General features: G+C 50.6%; 2 protein-coding genes across 4 annotated transcripts in view; one reads left to right on the top strand and one right to left on the bottom strand.

The window, feature by feature from the left end:
- Window positions 1-1,209, top strand: part of MROH2A (maestro heat like repeat family member 2A) — a 43,822-nt gene extending 42,613 nt beyond the window's left edge. For all 3 annotated transcript variants that reach the window (XM_059167657.1, XM_059167656.1, XM_059167655.1), the window contains 3 exons: window positions 19-121; window positions 368-433; window positions 925-1,209. In XM_059167657.1, coding sequence (XP_059023640.1) covers window positions 19-121; window positions 368-433; window positions 925-1,046 — 291 coding nt within the window. In that variant the 3' untranslated portion in view covers window positions 1,047-1,209. The remainder of the gene's footprint in view (window positions 1-18; window positions 122-367; window positions 434-924) is intronic.
- Window positions 1,210-3,304: 2,095 nt separating this feature from the next.
- Window positions 3,305-19,452, bottom strand: HJURP (Holliday junction recognition protein). The gene is made up of 9 exons (XM_059167654.1): window positions 19,295-19,452; window positions 18,816-18,882; window positions 16,294-16,349; window positions 13,445-13,547; window positions 10,958-11,019; window positions 9,615-9,707; window positions 8,521-8,599; window positions 5,689-7,246; window positions 3,305-3,568 (listed from the first exon to the last, which is right to left on the bottom strand). Exons 1-9 carry the CDS (start codon window positions 19,388-19,390, stop codon window positions 3,532-3,534), a joined length of 2,151 nt encoding a protein of 716 aa, XP_059023637.1. The 5' UTR covers window positions 19,391-19,452; the 3' UTR covers window positions 3,305-3,531.
- Window positions 19,453-20,232: the final 780 nt, after the last annotated feature.

The following is a 20,232-nucleotide window of genomic DNA, read 5'->3' as shown; positions in this document are numbered from 1 at the left end:
ATCCCTCGTCTTTTGCAGACTCAGAAAAAGCCTGCCGTGCTCTATAACTTCTTACTAGAAACAATGACCTACATCAATAGTAACTTGTCAAGGATCCGGATTGCTGCCTGCAACCTGGCAGGTGGGTGAGCGTGTCTCCTGATGTGGGAGGGGCATTGAGGGCCAGACCTGAGCCAGGGAGCAGGGTAGGGGACAGACTCTGGTGGAAGTCCCCTTCTCTGTGTCCTCTCCCACGTAGCTTCACACCTGCCTGTTTCTCTATTAAGCATCTTCAGCGGAGTGCTAAACAGTTATCTCAAAAGGTAAAACAGACTCTCTTGCTGACCCAGTATTTGTGTGATGAGCATTTTGCTGGCTCTCGTTTTAGGAATTATTATGAAGCAGATGTCTGCACACCATCTGAGAAAACTGGACTTCCCAGCATTAAGGAATTGTAAGTAATGGAGACTTAATCATACTGAGTGCACTAACCTCATTTGGGGAGCTTAGAGAATCTGCCCAGGGAAGAGCCAGGCGACCCTTCCCTTGTATAATCAGGGCACAGAGGGCTGCATGAGCCTGCAGAGGGCTCTCCAGGAAGACAACAAGTTGGGTGTGGAGTCCTTTCGTGCCTTCTGCCAGCCTCCCCATTACAAATATTTACAAAATGTTTCCACCCTGACTCCTTCAACAGATCCACAGGGCGCCCAGGTTCTGTGGGTGATCTTTCTGTTCCTGGTGGAGAAGCAGCCGAAGGCTCGGATGGGGGATATGTGTGCAGGCACAGCTCCATCTGCTGTCGTCTGGCTGCAAACACAGGGGTCCCCCTTCTGCAGCCCGCATGAGCCCCATACTGTACAGGAGGTCTGGTTGGGGGAGCTTCTACCAGCTTGGGGGCCCAGCTTCACTGGTTCCTGATTCTCTCCTGTCTGTGCTCACTCTCAGCTCTCCAGGAGCTACAGCTCGACTCGGACCCCGAGGTCCGCAGGGCAGCCTTGGAGACTCTCAAAATCTTGGATACGTGTAGCCAGCAGCCGCTTTTGTCTTCCCCAGGAGGATTTTGCTAGACGGTTCGAATATAAAGTATAAACTGCCCCCTCGGAGTGACAAACCACAGCCGGACTGCAGCGAGGCAAAACATTTTTAATTTAGTTTGTTAAGAAAAACATCGTTCTAAAATCGTCAGCGTCCCTTTTTTCCCTCCCCTTGAAATAAAGCTCCATTACCGTTGGGAGTGCAGATTTCTGATTGTAAGGTGACAACATCTCAGAGCCAAGGCAGCAGGGCAGAGAGAGAATTTAGTCCCCACGATTCCCCGGAGTGTAAGTGTGTCTGAATCCAGTCTGAAAGCCAGGCAGTGAGGGGAGGCAGCCTGCTGTCCAGCCTCTGCCCCGCCAGACCCGACCCTTGAAGGGAAAAGAGGCGTCTGCGCAGGGACCATGATAGGCAGCTGACTAAGGAGGGCTGCAGCCAGGGTGCAGAGGTGTGGGGAGTGGCCACTTCATCTGGGCGTGACGGGGGGGGGGTGTCTCGGGGAAGTGACACCGCATCAGGCTTGCCCTCACTCTTCCCACGATGGAGCCTGATGGGGACAGGCTGGGACATCACAGCAGAGCCTGGAACAGAACTTGGCTGAGGCTCAAAAAGGAGAAATGATCGCCACATCCAAGGACGAGGCAGGGGAGAGAGGTGAGCAGGGAAGGTTTCGGGACGCTCACGCCGGCAGCAGAGTCTCCTGAGCAGTAAGAGTGGGACTGCGGGCTGTTCCAACATGACTGCCCAGGGCAGTCAACACCCTGGGCCCACTGGTGGGAGAGGGCTGTGGGTGAGGACAGAGAACCATCCGTGTGTGCAAGCCTTCCTTGACAGTGGTTTTCTGGTTGTTTGGTGGTTCCCGTGGGATAGATCGTGACGGTGTTTCCTGCCAAGTGCTGAGAAGCTCTCAATTTTGACAGACCCAAATGCCACCGATTAGGGCAGCATCAGACATGTCACTTGGGGCAGGTGTGGAGGAAAGAGCTTTGGTGGCATACAACTAGGCTTTATCCCCTTCGTGCCTGCGCAGAACATCTCTAGAAGGTTTGTGGACCTAAATTAGAAAAGCAAAGATTTAAGATGAAAGAGTATTTTTAATCCTGAGACTAGGGTTTCTCTAAAAAGTTAACAGCAGATGCCAGAAAAAAATAAAGGGTTAGGCTATCTGACTGTTAAAATGTAACTTCTTTACAGTAAGGTGCCATGGAGTTAAATGACACATCACAGACAGGAGAAATTACTTACAATTTATTCCAGACCAGATTGGTTTGTGTAATTGAACTGGCAACCAGGACATACCCAGATGAGTAAGAAAGCAAATGAAAATCCAGTTCCCTAGAAACGCAAACTGCTATACGTTTCACAAACCAACCACCCCCCACCTCCGCCCCCAGAGTGGCGCCCACGGGTGGCAGTAATGGGACCTCTTCTATTACCAGACTGCATACTGGAATAGCCATTTGGGAAAGCCATTTGGCAAACTTAGAGGAGTTGAAGACACCTATCCATGACCAGCTCACGTCTAGATGTATGCCACAGGTAAGCTTACGCATGCACTCGAGGATCGCGGCTGCACGCGTCCTTATCAGCAGACACCCAACAGGAGCGTGGAGGAAACCAGCTATCTAGAATCTTGATATGTGATACCAACACCCATCAGCTCCTGGCAAGCGCTAACACCTTTTGGTGAAGCCAAGACGCGGAATGCGTGTAGTACTAAAGTGGGCATGTTAAAAATACCCACCATCCTACATAGTCTATGGCATCCTTTATTGGCAGATCCTATCAATTACCTAAGACCCATGCCTGAGCTCTTCCTAGCTTGCCTTCTTCTGCTAGGTGACCCTGCTATTCCAGCCTCTCCGGTAGCGAGGGCCTGGCTGGGCCAGAGAACAGTAGCACAGGCCTGCTGGGTAGGAGGCAGGTGGTGTAGTGGGGGGTTGTGGGGCGGTGGCAGTGTGAGCAAATGCTTTGTCAGGGACGCCGTGTGGTTGCAAGGTTTGGGACCATCCCAGGACTATCTAAATACAGCATGTTTTCAGCTAAAAACATTAAGATGTTAGGAATTACTTTTCAGGGATGAGCTAATGTTTTAATTTGCTACCTGCTAGCATAGAAGAGACCAGGTCCCTAGTTCCGAATTTAAACCTTAAACCCTCATGTCCGGGGCGGACATGGGTTTTAGAGCAAACAGGGCTCTCTAGTGACTGGGAATGGAGAGCTTTCTGAGGATGTGTGTACATTTTAAAAAGAACACACAAGGAAAATAAGCCCATAAAGGATCACATGAAAAATTTTAACTGAGCAACTTTATTCAAATAATTTCTACACCAAGAACTCAGAGTCATTTCAAAGGGACAAGTTTCACTGAAATTCGCTTTGAAGGGCAGATAAGTGAAGCCAGCTCTCACATACTCTTGAGGATTAAACACACACAGAGTACAGGGGAAGAGGGACAAACTCTTGAAAAATAACTTGGCTACACATCTTCAGCTTTCAATTTTTCTGAGTACAAAATCACTTTTCTCTTCCATCTTGAAAGGTGTGTTCTTTCCTTTAGAAAAAAAAAAGAGGACAAGGAAAATGATTTCAGTAAAATTCCACTAGAATTCCCATGCCACCAAAATCTTAACTGTTCTGTATTTATTCCACTGCATATATATCTAAGCATTTGTGTGCCACTATAGAAAATGTGTCAAGGACGCAAAAACCCCCCAAAGGGTTACCCGCCTCCAGGGAGCAGCGCCACCTGGTGGTTATGCCCAGGAGCCAGGTGGTTCCTGGCCTGGCATCAAGGGCCTGGGCCGACTCTGGATTCGAGAGAGGCTTCAGCTATTCAGCTACACTCCCTTATTTATAGAGTAAGAGACAGAGCCTGCCTGTTAGATGAGACCTATCTCATGAAAGGGGTCGTTGCAGGAAGGAGGCAGTGAGAAGGTTCTGCACAGCCAGACACACAGAAAGGGACTCAGACGTCAGCCATTAACATGCCTTCTGTAGGCAGCTCAGGAAGATTTGGTCCATTTTCTCAAGATTTATAAGTAGAAAAAGAAGAAAAACGTGGAAAATGGTTAAGTGTGTTCATGCCACAGCTTTAAGACGGAACTGCGAGAGGCCTCCAGAGCGTGGCCACCATGACTTACCAAATTCCAGGGCAGCCGGTCCCACTGAGGGCCGAGCTCTCCTCTGGCTGCTCCACTGCCAGGCACAAGGCATTACTCCTCGCTGTGACCTTGGCAGGCCCTCACTGGGCAGGAGAACAGACCGCCAGTCATCGAGAAGGTGGGAAGGGTGGGTTGGCGGCAGTGGAGGCGGAAGAGGGCTGGGGGAGTGACCCCGCTGAACTCCAGGGGCTGGGTCAGCAGGTGGCCTGACATGGCAGCAAATCTGGGGACGAGGTGGGAAAAGCCACAGAGGTGAAGCTGAGGGACAGGACAACGTAGGGGACAGGTCAGGTGGAACAGAGACCACCGCATGGTTAATGCCCCGGGACGTGGCCATCAGGGGCACTGGTGAACAGTGGCTTCAGTGGAGGACAAGCCAGACAGCAGGCTGGAGGATACAGGGGCAGCCGGAGGAAGTGGAAGCAGAGGGAAAAAAGACCAGACCATGATTCTGACCCTGAAGAGGCACTGGCTCCTACGGGTTGTGTTCATTCAGGAAGGACCAGTCCTCTCCTGTACCCAGCCCCACCTGCAGCCAAAACCCTCTCAGGTTTTTGGAAATACTCTCCGAGTGGGGCCATGTGGGTCTGAATGCCGAGAAGCGTGAGTTGGCAAAGGCAGGAAAAGACCAGTGGGGTCACTCAGGGGTGGGGACAGTGACAGCTCAGGGCTCATCCCTGAGAGGAACGCACAGGTTCCTGGGATGGGTTCATAGTGGGGAAAAGAGAATGTGGCATGTTTAGGGGAGATGGGGTCCATCTGAATGGCCACTGACGGGGGGGCGCCCGTCTGCTTGGGGCTAGGAGGGAGAAGGAAGGTTTCAACATGACCTCACCTGCCCACACCACCAATGCACAAAACCACAAATGTGCGCTCGGTCAGGAGTCTCATTGCCCAAACCCCAGCCTGGGGACACCGAAGCGTGTGCTGGAAAGCCTGGGGCTCATGGGAAAACGGTGATCAATCCACGGTGCCTCGCCCCACCCCGCCTTCTTGCAGCTTTTCTCCCGAGAAAGAACGGCACACGCGCATTCACACGTGACTCAAGTGCCCTCACGAACCAGACTGTAGGAAGAGGTGGGACCTCCGTGCCGAACACTGGGTCGCGGAGCAGCAGCAGGTGGCCCAGGCCAGCCGCTCCTGCTGTCCCCGGCAGGGAGTCCAGAAATAAAAGGAAAGTCACTATTTGCAGATCAGCTGTGCTTTAGGATGTCTGTTTTTGGAGTAGGACCAGGAGAGGCTGGGAAGGACACAAACGGACAAGGACAGACAGAGCGCACTACTAGTGAGGCTTCTTAGAAAAGTCCCCCAAATGCACTGCTGTGGGAAGTGTGAAAAATGTTCCCGCTAAGAACCCTTTCAGCCCCCACCTCGACACATCCCACCCACAAACAGGTTCTGGATATAAATGCTCATTTCAGAGGAAGGAAAAGAATTTGGGGGAGGTTTGGAAAACGAGCATAGAAGAATCCTCCTGTAAAACACCCATATTCGACCCACAGAAACGCACCTTCTTTTGCCAGGGTGGCTGTCGGGAGCCAGCCTTTCCCCTGGCCCTGGGATGGCGTGGCCCACCACACGCGATGGATCCTGGGAACTGGCCCACTGTCCATACAGCAAGGAATCTGATAGTCGGCGTCTCTTCGGAGGGGACTGGTGGCCCCGAAGCACGAAGCTCATTGACGGCTGAGCCTCAAGTGCGGTCGAGCCCAGTGGACTTTCCATGCTCCACTGGGGTGATGCTGACCGCTTTGGGGGACCATGGAAGCCAGAGTCTGGGTTTGCTTTTTCCAAGGCGCTTCCTCTGGGGTACTGAACTTCCAGGCTTGCTCCACCTGGAGATGTTCCAATACGTAAAGGTGCCTGTGTCTGCTGCGGTGACTGTTGGCAATACTTTTGATGAAGCTTGTCAAATTTCTCCTTTATTTCATTGTAACGATTCCTTCCACAACTGGGAGGCTGTCTGCCAGCTACTGATGAGGCTTTGCTGGGAGATACAGACTTTCTAAGTATTTCAAAATGGTTTCCTTGAAAAAGGTCAAGGGTCTGCTCCGAGCGGCCTGGGCTCTGCACAGAGCTGGTTTCTGAAAGCAAGGGAGGCGAACCCCTCAATGGCAGGGGTTCGCTGTTCCATCTCACTGTTCCAATAGCTCGTTCTTCCAGGTCTTTAAAAGCCTCCTGGAACCCGCTGAGCCTGCGGGTTTCTAAGCCCCGGGGGCTGCAAGGGCTCACTGGACCACCCCTGTACACGGCCACTGCTGAGGGTCCCGGAAGGGAAGTCAGGCAGGGCTGTTTCCCAGGGTTTGGGCAATATTCCTGATGAAGCTTATCAAATTGGATTCCAATTTCCCTGTAACGATTTCTTCCCTTGTCCCGCAGTACTCTTGGTCTGGAAACGATTTTTATAGGAGAAATTAACCATTTTAGTGCCTTAAGTCTATTTTCCTGACCAAGATGATGCATTGTACAGGTTCCTCTGTAAGTCAATGAACACCCCTGAGGCATTAAACTCTTCAACCCCCTAAGCTTATTCCAGCGTGGATCTAATTTGTGGATCTCGGGTTTGTTGACTTCAGGGAAAGCTTTTTCCAATTCTACTGCTGCCTTCTGGCCAGAAGCATCTAGAAAGTTCTCGCAATCTCTTAACACTTTCCTGTCCTTCAGTGGCTTAGAACAGGATGGGAGTGTCTCCTGGGAAACACTTTGAGGGAGCCCGGCTCCACGGCACGGTGTCTGGTTCATTCTGTTCTTACACTTGTGCCTCCTCCTGGAGCTCCGGCTGTGAGCGATGAACGAGGTTTTGGTAGAGATGATACAAGCCGGTTTTGTGCTCAGCAGCCGGCTCATCGAGTGCAGCATGCCTGCATACAGGTCGCTGATGGTCACGTCACAGATGATGTCAGCCTCCAAGGCCGGGCTGCTTGAGCGGCTGTGCCCCTCAGCCCCCTGGAACGTAAGACTGTCGCTTCTAGGCACGAGGGCCAGGTCTGCTGGATCACACTCCCCGGTCGATGAAGCCGGCTTAACTGGGCCACCAGGACTCCTTCTGGACACATGGCCACGGCTTCCTGGAGGAAAACACACACAAGGTAAAGTGCCACCATTCAAGATGGGGCGAGACCACAGAACTAAAGGGTGGATGGGGATGAGGCTTTTTTATGCAAGACAAAAAAGAGGAAAGTTCCATGAAAATATAGAACTAGATTTTTCTCAGAGATTTCTTTCTAGCTCTCAAACTTAAATTTCTACTCTCCCCACAAAACTTCCCCAGTGGGGCGCCTGGGTGGCTCAGTGGGTTAAGCCGCTGCCTTCGGCTCAGGTCATGATCTCAGGGTCCTGGGATCGAGTCCCGCATCGGGCTCTCTGCTCAGCAGGGAGCCTGCTTCCCTCTCTCTCTCTGCCTGCCTCTCCGTCTACTTGTGATTTCTCTCTGTCAAATAAATAAATAAATAAAATCTTAAAAAAAAAAAAAAAACTTCCCCAGTGGGGTCTTCCTTCCCCGGGTGATGGTGTGCATGCTGGATGCCTTTTTCAAAGTCTCAGAAGAAACCAAACAATGACACTGTTTACCTGCAGGGCTGGGGGGCAGGGAAGACCCAGGACTCCCGGATACACCTCTTCATACAGACTGGACTTGCACATGTGCCATGTTTTATGTATTTAAAAAATAAAATTAAACCAACGAGGATAGGGAGAACTCTAAAAAGTGAAAATAGACCCAGAAAGCACTCAAGTGCTTATCAAATTTATGATAATGGCAGGAGGAAAAAGAAATCAAATGATTTTGAACACTGTACTCAGAACGGATAGCCAAAAAAGTTTAACATGAACTTAACCTGGAGGAAGTCCAGAGAAGTCCAAACAGGTACGTTCTGTAAGACTACCAGCGGCCAGGACTATTCATGAGATAGGAGATGGCCCAGGAGCCTTCTGGCCTGCACAGGACAGCTCCACCCCCCAGGCCTGGGGTTTCCCTGTTCTTAGCAGACCTGCCAGCACTTAGGGACAGCACAGATGTGAGCGCTGGTCGACGGACACGGTGCGTGGGCATGGGGGCAGTGGGCGAATAAGAAAATGCTACAAAATGTGGATTATTACATGCAAACAAAGGATGTCTATTGTAGGAGTCCTATGTTTCTGGAGATTCAAACATTTCACAACAGTATGTTGGAATAAAGAGCTAATTAACAATTAGCACGCCACAGTGCCAGAGGAAAAAAGCAGTCTGTTAGTTAAATATGAATAATTTATCTATTAAGTGCTGGTCTAACAGTTATGTCAATGAAACATGCACATAAGCAGAAGGGACACGGTTCACGCCAAGTTTCTATATCACACTCACCATGGACAGGCCCAGCAGGTGAGGCCAAGGAGGGACTCAGTGTTAGAGGGGTATCCTCTCCAACTCCATCGTCAGTACACTGAAATCAAAGCATATGATTTAACATTTGGGGGTGTCCTAAGCTGTCCCCCACTGCCAGTGCCAGGCCCCGCAGGATGGTATGAGAGCTGCTCTTCCCCATCCACAGGCCGTGGGTCTGAGCTCAGCAGCAGATGTGACAAGTGTGACCACAATCCCAGTGGCTGCAGCCTCCAGCAGTGGTGGGAGGAGGTGTCTTAGTAAAATCTGGGAGCTTGTTCATGTGACCCTCAGGGGACTCCCCCTGAGAGGGTCACTGCTGCCACCCATCTGCCAGGACCCCACCCCCCGCTGCTCTAGGATAAAGGAAAAGGCCATTTCTAGTAAATCCATCAATTCAATGGTCCTCGGCCATGGCATTCTCACTGGTCAGCAACACAATAAGAAAAAGTACATGTTCCTGTGAAGTTTGCTGCCTTTGAGATAAATGATTCATCCCACGTCACTTACCTCCTAGTTACTGAATATGAAAATGTCCTTTATGAGAAGACCCTGACAGAACTTGGAAAGCTAGAGCTGGTGTCCTTGCTCTGTCAGACGAAGCTCTGGGAGACTGGCTGTGGGGGAGCGTGGTGGACACCCACCCTGGGCAAGGGCCGGTGGGGCAGCCCAGACCTCAGCATAGACCTCCCGTGACACAACCGCAGGTCAGGTGCAGAGGGCACTTGCTGCCAGTGCCAGCCCGGTCACCCCAGAGCCGCGGGGAGCGGGGAGCTGTTGCTTCCCCATCACTACCCCAAGGTGGGGCCCCTTAACATTTCTGTGAGCTGCTGCAGAACAGAGGGCGACGGAGGATGCATCCCACGAGCTTCCCTGATCCCTGCTGCCCCCGAGGACCTGGAGCGCTTCCTCGAGGAGAGTGGAAGTCTGCAATCCCGGGAATGATATGGTTTCTAAACACTTGTTTGGGAGGCTCCTTCTGGGTTCCAGAGAGAGTGAACAAGAACCTGATTGGTGGGCCTCCGTGTGTCTCTAGGATTCAATTATCAGAAGATGCATGCCGGGAAGCACATTACCTCTGAACGTCCTTCATCCTGGAGCAGAACATCCACCTGGGTCAAGTATTTCCTCCTTAACTTGTTTTTCAAAGGGCTCCAAGGCACTGCAGGCTGATACAGAAGCGAATCAGTATTCATAAGAGCTTTTGGGTCTGGATGAACTCTTGGGTGCTGGAACAAACTGGCAAGTTCATTAACTACACATCAGTAAATGAAGTTCTTCAAAGTCACTTTTCGCTCTTTGCTGTTAGTGCAAAGTGGTCCAGATCCTCTGAAAAGCCTCTGGACCCAGAAATCGAGCTTTGGATCATTTACTCAGGGGCAACCATCCAAAAGAAAGTAAAAAAAGACAAAAAAGAGAAGTCTGTGGAGGTTTAGGACAGCATTCCTAGAACAGAAAATAATTTAAAACAATCTGAATATTCTTAGGTGAGTTCGGGACTGAACTTTGAGAATCAGCCCTGATCAGTACATTTACGAGAAAAGATGTTCAGCGTTTTGGCTAAGGAGGCCTCTCCGTTCCCCTTCTGCCAAGCACGGGGGAGAGGGCGCGTTGACCTTCACCCTGCACCGGAGTGGGAAGCCACAGGAGGATAAGGGGGATAACACAAACACACATTGTCCAGGATGTTTCTTATTGCTGGGACCACCTACTTCCCCTTCACTGCCACCCCTATGTAACACTTCAAAAAGTACCCTCCTTCTTCTCCCAGGGTCACAGCCTATTCTAGTTAGACACTAAAAAGTCAAACCAGGTTTATGGCAAACTCTGGATGAAAACAGCAATTTTAGGGAAAAACCCACATGCGAGCTCTTCCAGCATCTGACACTGGGACCAGGAAAGACACCCCACTAGACTAAGTTCTCTGTGTATACAAGTGTATCCCAATGGAGGGAAGAGGAGATTGGATCCTGACAGGTGGTTCTGGGACCACTGGGCCACTCTGGGTGGCAGGCAAATCAATGGCCTGATGACGTGACCTCGTGATGACATGGGCTTCCAAGGGCTGACCTGGAAATACTCCCTGGAAACAACTTCCTTATGACACTGCCTCTCAGGCAAAGGCCAACTTAGAACCTAACTTTCAATATCACGATCAAGGGTATGGGTGCACAGTGAACTGTGATGGTTCACACGGAACATCATCCAACATTTTTTTTAAGTTCAGTAAACCAGGCTTGAACAGGGGCAGTGAAGGCTGCTGCATGCAAGACAGGAGGAGGAGGAGGATCAGAGACGTGAGGGGTGGTATTAGCAAAGAGTGAGTCTAAAGAGGACAAGAAATACACTGGAAATAAGGACATGCTCTTGTACCCCTGAGCTCTGGCTCGGTCCCTTCATTCTAACAGGTGGGTCTTACCATGAAGGACCCAGCAATCATGTCTTCCTGATATAAAGATGCATCATTATTGTTTTTTGAATCTGAAAGCAAAAAAATGGAAATCTCCATCAGCATTTTAAAGAAACCTTGCATTTCCTCTTAAGGATAGTGTTTGCACCATTGGAGTATGTTCTAGAGTGCTCCCTTTAATAAGGACACAGCCATCTGTTGCTGTCCTGATTACTAGCAATGCAACAAACCCATCAGGGCAGGAATATGACTGGAGAAGCAGCTTTCTTGCTTTCCTTCTTTTTTTAAAAAAGATTTTATTTATTGAGTGCCTGGTGGCTCAGTCCTTAAGCATCTGCCTTTGGCTCAGGTCATGATCCAGGGGCTCGGGATCGAGGCCCACATCAGGCTCCCTGCTCAGCAGGAAGCCTTTTTCTCCCTCTCCAGCTTCCCCTGCTTGTGTTCCCTCTCTGTCAAATATATAAATCAAATCTTACTGGAAAAAAAAAAAAAAAAGATTTATTTATTTGAGGGAGAGCTTATGCAGGAGCTGGGGGAGGGGAGAGGGAAAGGGAGAAGCAGACACTTCGCTGAGGGCAGAGCCCAATGTGGGGCTCAATCCCAGGACCCTGAGATCATGACCCGAGACTAAGTTAGAAGCCCAACCGCCTGAGCCACTCAGGTGCCCCTGGAGAAGCCTTCTATCACCTTGAACTCCTTCGATGGCCTGATTCTAGGAGCAGAGTCACTGTGGCTCAGGGCTGTTGTCTACCTCCCGGCTGTCTGCTATGTCAGCCACAGTGTGGCCGGCGAGCACTTGGAATGTGGCTCTAAGGCTGGGGAACTTTAAGTTAAATTTTATTTAATTTTCAGTTCATTTGACTGTCCACCGGTGATGTGTGCCATCAAATTGGACAGTGAAGCTCTGGGATAACCATTCTAATTATTTCAAGCAGTCCAGGAACTCACGGAACTAAGGATTTGTGGAGTTGTAGTTGGGATCAATGAGTAAACACCTGGTTCTCCTTGGCAAGACCGCCCTGTGTTGTCTGAAGGACTGAATCCATTTTTATAGCTGGCCTGGAGCAGGTGAGCTGCTGGCGAGAGCTGGGCAGAGCACATGAAGCCTGTGGAGGACCAGTGCCAGCAGGAGATGGGGGTTTTGGGCCAGTTACAAAGTCTGACATTACAGACCTACAGTCTGGTTAACTGCTATCTGGAGAAGGGCTGGTGTATGGAGCCTGGGTGAAGGTGGGGGTCTGTTCTGATCTGGGGGTCAGGGGGCTTCCTGGGGGCAGTGAAACACGGTGGGCAAGCCAGGATTCTGCTCTTCGTCCCAAGAGCAACATGAAGCCACTGCAGTGCTTTGAGCAGAGAAGTGGCATGCCTGAATGGGCGCTGTCGCAGGTGCCAGCAGGGGAAGGGCTGGTGTTGTGGTGGTATGGCGGGGCACAGGGGCAGAGCTACAAGAGGGACGGGGGAGGCAGAGGCACAGGGAGGGAGGGAGGGGCTGGGTTTCTGGCTCATATTACAGATGTGCCAAGGGCAATTCTTCTGGTTGACATTTTCAGTTTAGATGTGCCAAGTTTAGACTGAGAAGAGAGGCTGACAGGGTCTGGGCTGGGGGTTGCACCAGAGTGAGGGGCTCAGACCAATCTCAAGAAAGGGCATCTGGTAGAGAAGGGATGTGGGATGGCAGGAGTGGGGTGGAGAAGGAAGAAAACCCATAGGGCCACAGACTAAAGCCAGGATTTCCAGAAACTCCAAATGCTACCAAGAGGGCAGTGGGATAGAAACCCCAGAATGCCAATGAGTCAGCAACAGGGTGGCTGGGATCACTGAGAGTTCCAGATGGGAGTCGGGAGCCAGGATGGAGCTGGTGGAGTGCCTGGCAGGTGGGAAGCAAGGGCAGCTCCTCTAAGTTGGGTCGTGAAGAGAAGTCAAACCAATGCAGAGAGAGGGACACAAGGCAGGGAGGCCTGTCAACTATGCTTGACTGAGCTTGAGGTGAAATCTGAGTGCGTTCAACACTGACGGGCTGCACAGGGCTGAGGGAGGCGCCAAAGAGAGAAAGGCAGTGCTGACAGATTCACCAGAAAACAGGCTGGGTCAGGGTTTGGGTAGCCTGGGGCTGGCCTGGAGCAGGGAAGGCAGCCCCATGGAGGACAAGGTGACGCAGAGGAAGGAAGACGTCCTACAGGAGTCAGCAGTCCAAACACCGCCCTGTGGGGCCAATCTGAAGACTTGTGAAATTCCTGAGACGTTTTTAAGAGGGGCAATAAGCTAAAAAACGGATGGGAGCGTGTACATCCATTCTTCAAGAAGGTCTGAGCGCTGCTTAGGTGTCAAGAACCACAATGTAACTAAGCAAGATAGAAGGAACTAGCAGGCACTTTAAGATGCTCTTGTTTTTAAAATAACCTTGGTAAAAAGTCCTAGTGAGGGATCTGGACTTTGAATGCTGTACTGGGGACCCGTGCCCCTCCCGAACTCGCCACCTAGCACAGGGACACTCACCCACTGCCAGGACCTGTGTGCTGGGCACGGAGGGAGCTGGACCTCTGGTGCTGGCTTCCGCGGGGCTGCCATCACTCCTGCTGACTGCCTCCACCGGGGAGTCCTCAAAAGCACAGAAGACAGGCTCGACTCAGTGACAACACACTTTAAAGCCACAGTGAAGTAACAACCCTACAATCCTCCCTTTAGCATGAGAGCACAAGGTTTCACGGACTCCTAGAACCTTCCCGCATAAAGGGCCTTGAGACTTCCTTTTGATGGCAGGGCCTCTCCTCAGAGAAGGAATGGCTTTCTTCCTCTGGGTGTGCCTGGGCTGCTATTCCCAGAGCCACTTGGATGGTAAACTATGGATAGCGAGGAGCAAAGATGAGAATGCAGGGGCCAGACTGCTAATAGGCCTTGCTAACAATCCTGACGGATGCCATCCGTGGGTTCTCATTAGTAAAATTTGAGAATTCAAGACACCAGATTGGCTAAAGGAGCTTAGGAACTCCCCCGCTTCACAAGAACAGTAGTCAGAGCATGGGGAGGCCTGTCCCTGCAGGTGTCACCTCAGGATCAGGGGGATTTGTGGCTGGCTGTGAACACTGCCTGGTAACTGAATCCTGCCTTAGGGAATGTCGCCCCTTTTGCCTCAGGTGAGGAAGGGCTGAATCACCTGGAACAGATAGGAAGAACTAGAGAAGTCTCTGGAACTGTTTCGTGGCTGCTGTGTCTGGAGGTGAGGCAGAACTTGATTGGAAAACTAGGGGAGGGTGCCTGGGTGGCTCAGTGGGTTAAGCCTCTGCCTTCGGCTCAGGTCATGATCTCAGGGGCCGGGGATTAAGTCCCCAATCAGGCTCTCTGCCAAGAGAGCTTCCTCCTCTCTCTCTCTCTGCTTGCCTTTCTGCCTACTTGTGATCTCTCTCTGTCAAATACATAAATTCTTAAAAATAAAACAAAAAACAAACCAAAAAAACGAGGGGAAGCTGAGTCCTGGGCACTGACGTCCCAGCGGCTGGAAGCTCTGGGGCTACAAAAAGAACCCGGGCCTTGTGTTGGGACCAGGCTGATAGGTCAACACACACCTAGCCCACTGCGGCTTACTGCCTCCCACAGCCTCCAGGCACCATCTTGGGGGTGCGGAGCAGCTGAGTTTCTGGTTGTCTGGTAAAAGAAGGCAGAGTTGGGCATAGTCACACATAGTAACTTTGGGGGACGGCAGAAGTCTGAGGGGTCAGCACAGATAACATCTAGTTTTCTAATCCTAGGAGAGGAGCTCAAAATTCTATAGATCCCAGGCAGCAGTGCTCCTACATTTCAAGCAAAAACCTTAAATAGGGGTGCCTGGGTGGCTCAGTCAGTTAAGTATTTGCCTTTGGTTCAGGTCATGATCCCAGGATCATGATCCCACACTGGGCTCCCTGCTCAGCTGGAAGCCTGCTTTTCCCTCTCCCACTCCTGCTTGTGTTCTGTCTTGCTGTTATCTTTCTCTGTCAAATAAATAAAATCTTTAACAAAACAAAACAAAACAACCTTAAATAAATGTGCAGATGAAAACACTTGGCAACCCAGGCCGTTCAAATACTGGTCTGACAGGTGGGCATCATTATTAAGCATAATTTAGAGTGCAAATCCTTTGACCTGATGATTGCACCTCCTGGCGACTACTAGATAAGGGCTAGTATAGGCCCTGGGAAAACGCAAAGATGGTCCTTCAAGGGGTATTTATAACAGGGGTCTTATAAAGCTCAAGGGAACACAGCCATGCCTGTTCATGTATGGCATACAGGAGTATTCCCTCCTAATACAGAGCAGAGTAGCTGGAAACACACAGCCAGCAAAGCCTAAAATACTTCTCATCTGGCCCTTTGTCGGAAGTGTGCCGATCCCAGTTTATAATAAAGGAAGGTGCAAACAGCTAAATGCCTACCCACGAGAGCAGTTTTGAAAAAAAGGTAATTGAGTGATACAATGGATGATGAAAAAAAATGTTCACAACATATATTATGTGGAAAAAAGAGGGTGAAAAACATGTATTATAAACAGGAATTATATTATACTAAAATATCATGAGGGACTGTAGAAGTTAGGTTGAATTTAATAGTTACATGTATCTCTAACATTTCTACAACTAAATACATGATGTGGGTGATGAAAATAATCAGGAAGAAATTTTATTTCAGAATTCCTGTTAATGGTTCAGGAATCCTAACCCTGACGTTTTCATTCTGGGGCACCGTCTTCTTGGCTGAGAAGCAGTCATTAAGGGGATCCCAGACGTCCTTGCAAAAATTACCGTGGGGTCTCCCAGCGGGAAGGCAAACTATGTTGGCTCCTCCCATGAACATAGCAGGCCACCTGTCTCAGTGTCCACAGATAAATTCAGGAAAACCACACCGGGGTTTTGGAAGGGACCTCATGGGGGAAAGAGGCGTGATCCTGCACCCTCTCCCTAATCTCTTCCCTTTGCAGAAGAGAAAAGAGGCACGTTTCCTCAAAGCAACTGGTTTGGATCTTTTCTGTAAGGACCCAACAACGTAAGCTCACAGCTATGACTGCAGCTGGGGCAGGAACGGGTTTCTCCCTCCAGCCAGCCCTGCCCATGGCGCTGCTGTCAAGAGCCCTTCGGCCTACAGCAGAGGAAACGGGGACAGCTCCTTCGGGTACCTGACAAGCAACAGAAGCAAAGCTTCTCAGTAAATACTTAGAGGAAAGTGGGGGGTAGCTCGGGTGAGAAAGCCAGAGATCAGGAGCCCTGCAGCGATCTCTGGGGGATCCTGGTGCAGCCACCGCTGACCCACACCTTCATTCACATCGGTATTGCTGTATGGCGGCTTGTGTTGGCGGTAAAATTTGACGTTAAATACCTGGATGTGTCCTGTGTTTCTCTCCTTTACCAGTCCTCCACCCCAAATTCTCAATCCTTCAAAAAAGAAATAAAATTAAAATTACCAAATAAGCAATCCTGACTGCTGAATTTCTGTTCAATCTGTGTCAAAGAAAACCAAAGTGGCAGGCAAAAGACAGATACAACACTGAAAGCAAGCCTTACTTCTGATATTCTGTTGTTTTTCATCTTTGTGGAGTTGAAGGTTTTGTTTTTTTTTTTAAATTAAAATTAGACAAACACCTGTCGTTAATGACAGTCTCCTATCTAGGAGGCAATAGCTCATCTAGTTTTGTCATTAAGCCAGAGTTAAATGGGGTTAAAGAACACACATATGCCAAGTATTATCCTTAAAGTAGATATATTGAGAGTAAATTATATATTACACGTAGATCAGAAGCACTGTTTGAGGGCAACCTCTCTACCCCATGTACGGAGTGCTTTCTGAGGGAAGTCTACCAGTACAGAGCAAGGCCTAAGCGTGTGGGTGAATGCTGAGATTTGGGAGTCCTGCCACTTACTAGCTAGCAGAACCTGGGCCAGAATACTTGATCTCTTCCTAAACCTCCATTTGCCCCCAGGTAAATTCAAAGTGAATAAGAAGGGATCATTGGGTTGAGATAGTTGCTAATGATGATACACAGTGCTTACAATGATCCAGGCTCTATCCCAAACACTTCCCACATATATCACATTTAGTATTTACAACTCACATCTATGGGACTTGTAGAGAAATCCTAACTCTCTAGGAGGCTGGCGCTCACCAAATTCACTGTACAGATGGAGACACAGAGGCAAGAAGTAGGTCAAGTCACCAAGTCCAGGCTGCTCAGGCTGCACAGCCAACTGGTGGGGCCAGGCTGTGAATCCAGGGCAGTGACTCTCTGTGCTCTTGCCCACTGCACCATGTGGCCTTTCCAGAACAGAGTGATGCTTAGCAAATATGCTAACTCAAGTTAAGGCTTTGCTGGTGTGGCAAAGTGACATGGGGCTAGTTCCCTAACCTCTTTCTGCTGCATCTCTGCTAGGATCCTAGGACTAGTACCTACCTCAAGGGGTTGCTGAGAATCCAAACCATGAGACTCTCAGAAGCACAGGGCACATGGTTAGTGGTCAACACATGTGAACAACTATTATTCCCCCACTGTCTTCACCACCACGAGTGTGGGAGTGTTAGCTACACTCTACATCATGTGCTGTTGCCTTAAATTGGGAACTTCTGCCCCAAGGTGGTCCGCTACTTCTAATCAGAAAGTACCTCCTCGGGCTAAGCAATAGGTCCGGGGAACCGCATTATCATTAGCCAGGAGCTCCTGAGATCCACTGAATCCACACCCAGCATTGCTACCAGAGGCCCCAGGAGTCTGTGCTATAACAAGCTCTCCAGGAGGCCTTGGTGCTCTGAGTAGGAGTGCTGTCAGGCTGTGTAGATGCTTCAACTACTGCTCTCCTCAAACTGGAGTCAGAGTGGGCTTCACTCTTGGAGTCAGTGGCGCTTTACTAGGTATGTGGAGGGGCCAGAATGCTCCAGACACTGCCCATCCTTGCAGAGACGGTGCACAAGAACAGAGTGAAGCCTGCCAATGGCACCCTTAGGAAAGATTCCCACATGGCCCTGTGTCCTGCCCTCAGGTTAGATTTGTCATCACCTGTCTCTATACTTCATCTTACTCAAAACGCCGGAAAACAACTGTCATCGCTGGACGGAGACGTGAGAGTAAGTGAAACCTGGAGCCGGAATATCTTAGCTTTTGTCTTCATAAACTTTTCACCCACAGGTGGCTGGCTCAGCTAAAAAGGCAGACAGCTAACCCTTTATTTTACTTCAGAAGCTGGTACGAAACTTCTAGGGCCTGCCTGTCCAGTGCACAGCAGAGCTGGATGGGAGACTGGCCTTCACTAGTGGGTCAGAATGAGCTGGGAATAAGACTGAGTGGGCGGAACTGATGTCTTCACCTAGTTAGCAAAGAGAATCCATGAGAGCTAAGTCAGCTTCCAGCATCAACCACTAAACAGAACGGCTCCTTCTCGTCACATTCCGAGAGCTCTGAGCCTGAGGACAGTTAACACTCCCAGTCAAATAGGTCAAATGACAGTCAATAGGAGTGTTTATGAGAGCCGGGCCCTGTTCCAAGAACTCCACAAACACACTCATGTAACTTCAGACGTCCCCACCAAGTAGGTATCGTCCTCTCCCCCTGTGACAGATGAAGAAACAGAGACCCGGCCTCCACTGTTAAAGCAACCAGCCCAACGGGACAGAAACAAGCGACCAAGCAGGGGCAGGCGTCTGTGGGTCTGCAGAATTCTGTTTTAATAAGTAATTCTGCCGGAAATAAGTGATTTAAGTAACGTATAGGTTCAAGGGAATTAGTAATGCTTTAATTCCTCCTAGGTGAGCACGGTTTATTTTCATGAGAGCAGGGACGGCATTTCGCGCTCTGGGGAAGACACTATTCTGTTCACACGCGTAAACACTCAGAAGGTGGGGAGGACTCGTACCCTGGGGTGTCTCATAGGTCAGGGTGGACATCTGCACCAGCGGGGCATCCTCGAAGGGCTGGTTGTACTGCGGGAGAGACAGGGCATCTCGTCAGGTCCGAGGGCCACGAGGAGGCCCTGCCCCGGGCGGAGGCGGCGCCAGCGCGAGGCTGGATGTCTGGAAGAACCCCCCACCCCAAGCTCCCTCCCTCTCGCCCCCACCCCGGAAGTCTGGAAGCACCCTCTTCCACCCCAAGGTTCCTCCCTCTCGCCCCCCAACCACCTCCCTCTCCATCCCAGCCCCCCAGTCCCCTCTCCCCAACCCCGCTTCCTCCTCGCCACCCCCGTCTCCCTTACCCTTCCCGCCCTTCCCGTTGGCCCCGCGCTCCGCCGCCTCCATCCTCACCCCAGCTCCCAACCCCGTTTTCCCCCGTCGGCCTCGCGCCCCTATCCCCCCCACTCCAGCGGGCCTGTGTGTGTGTGTGTAGGGGGTGCCGTACCTTTTCTATCAGTCGCTGCATGTGCCTCTGGAAGCGGCGGCGGCTTTCCCGGAGCTGCCACAGCAGCGCGTCGTCCCCGAGGAGCTGGTCCTCCATGGCTGCCCGAGACCCACACCCGACTCCAGCCGGAAGCAGAACGGCAGCCCCTCCCGCGGCCCGTTCAAATAGCGACTCCCGCCCTTTCTGCCTGCCCTTCCAACTGCCTATTGGCTGGCACGGAAAAATCGGGTGCTGATTGGGCCTTTCAAACATAACTACGCGTTTACGTCCGGCCAATCCGCGCCCGAGTTTCCGGCCCGCCCCTCTTCGCCTCTGCGCAGGCGCAAAAAGGAGAGGGGTGGGGTCTGCCACCACGCCCGCGTTGGGAGATGGGCGGGTGGTTGGTCTGAAGGTGAAGTGCCTGTCAATGGGCCTTGCCCCTCGAGAATTTGTTGTGAAATACGTGTGCTTCTTTATTTGTGCACCTGAGATGTCTGGGTGACTTGCAGGGTAGGAGGGGGCCGTCTCGCCTCAGTATAGGGGCCGCCCTTGGGGTCGTGCGCTGTTAGGACCTGGGGGGGGTCCAAGAAAGAAAACACCAAATTACCATTACAAAAGGAGAAGGAAAGCGAACACGTATTTAAGAGAAAAACCATAAATATCACCGAGGATCCAAGAAAATAATGTATTTATTAACGTCCTGGCGCACCTTTTTCCCTTACATATTTTTGAGTGCTTACTCAGCCTCTTCACGGATATTAAATCTGTAGTATTTTCTCCAGAGAGAATGGAAAGATGATTCAGCCTCTCGTATGGCTGATATAATTTATTTTATGATTGCTATTTTAGTTATTTTATTCAACTTCATAGCTTGGCCATATTTGTGTGCTTGTGCTGATATTACGGCAGTGTGTGACTGAAGGGGGGGCGGTAGCTAGACTTTTAATACTGGACAAAAT

This window comes from Mustela lutreola, chromosome 3, assembly GCF_030435805.1.
Source record: "Mustela lutreola isolate mMusLut2 chromosome 3, mMusLut2.pri, whole genome shotgun sequence".
Lineage (NCBI taxonomy): Eukaryota > Metazoa > Chordata > Mammalia > Carnivora > Mustelidae > Mustela > Mustela lutreola.
The sequence above is the reverse complement of the archived record's forward strand: the minus strand, read 5'-3'. Positions and strand labels throughout refer to the sequence as shown.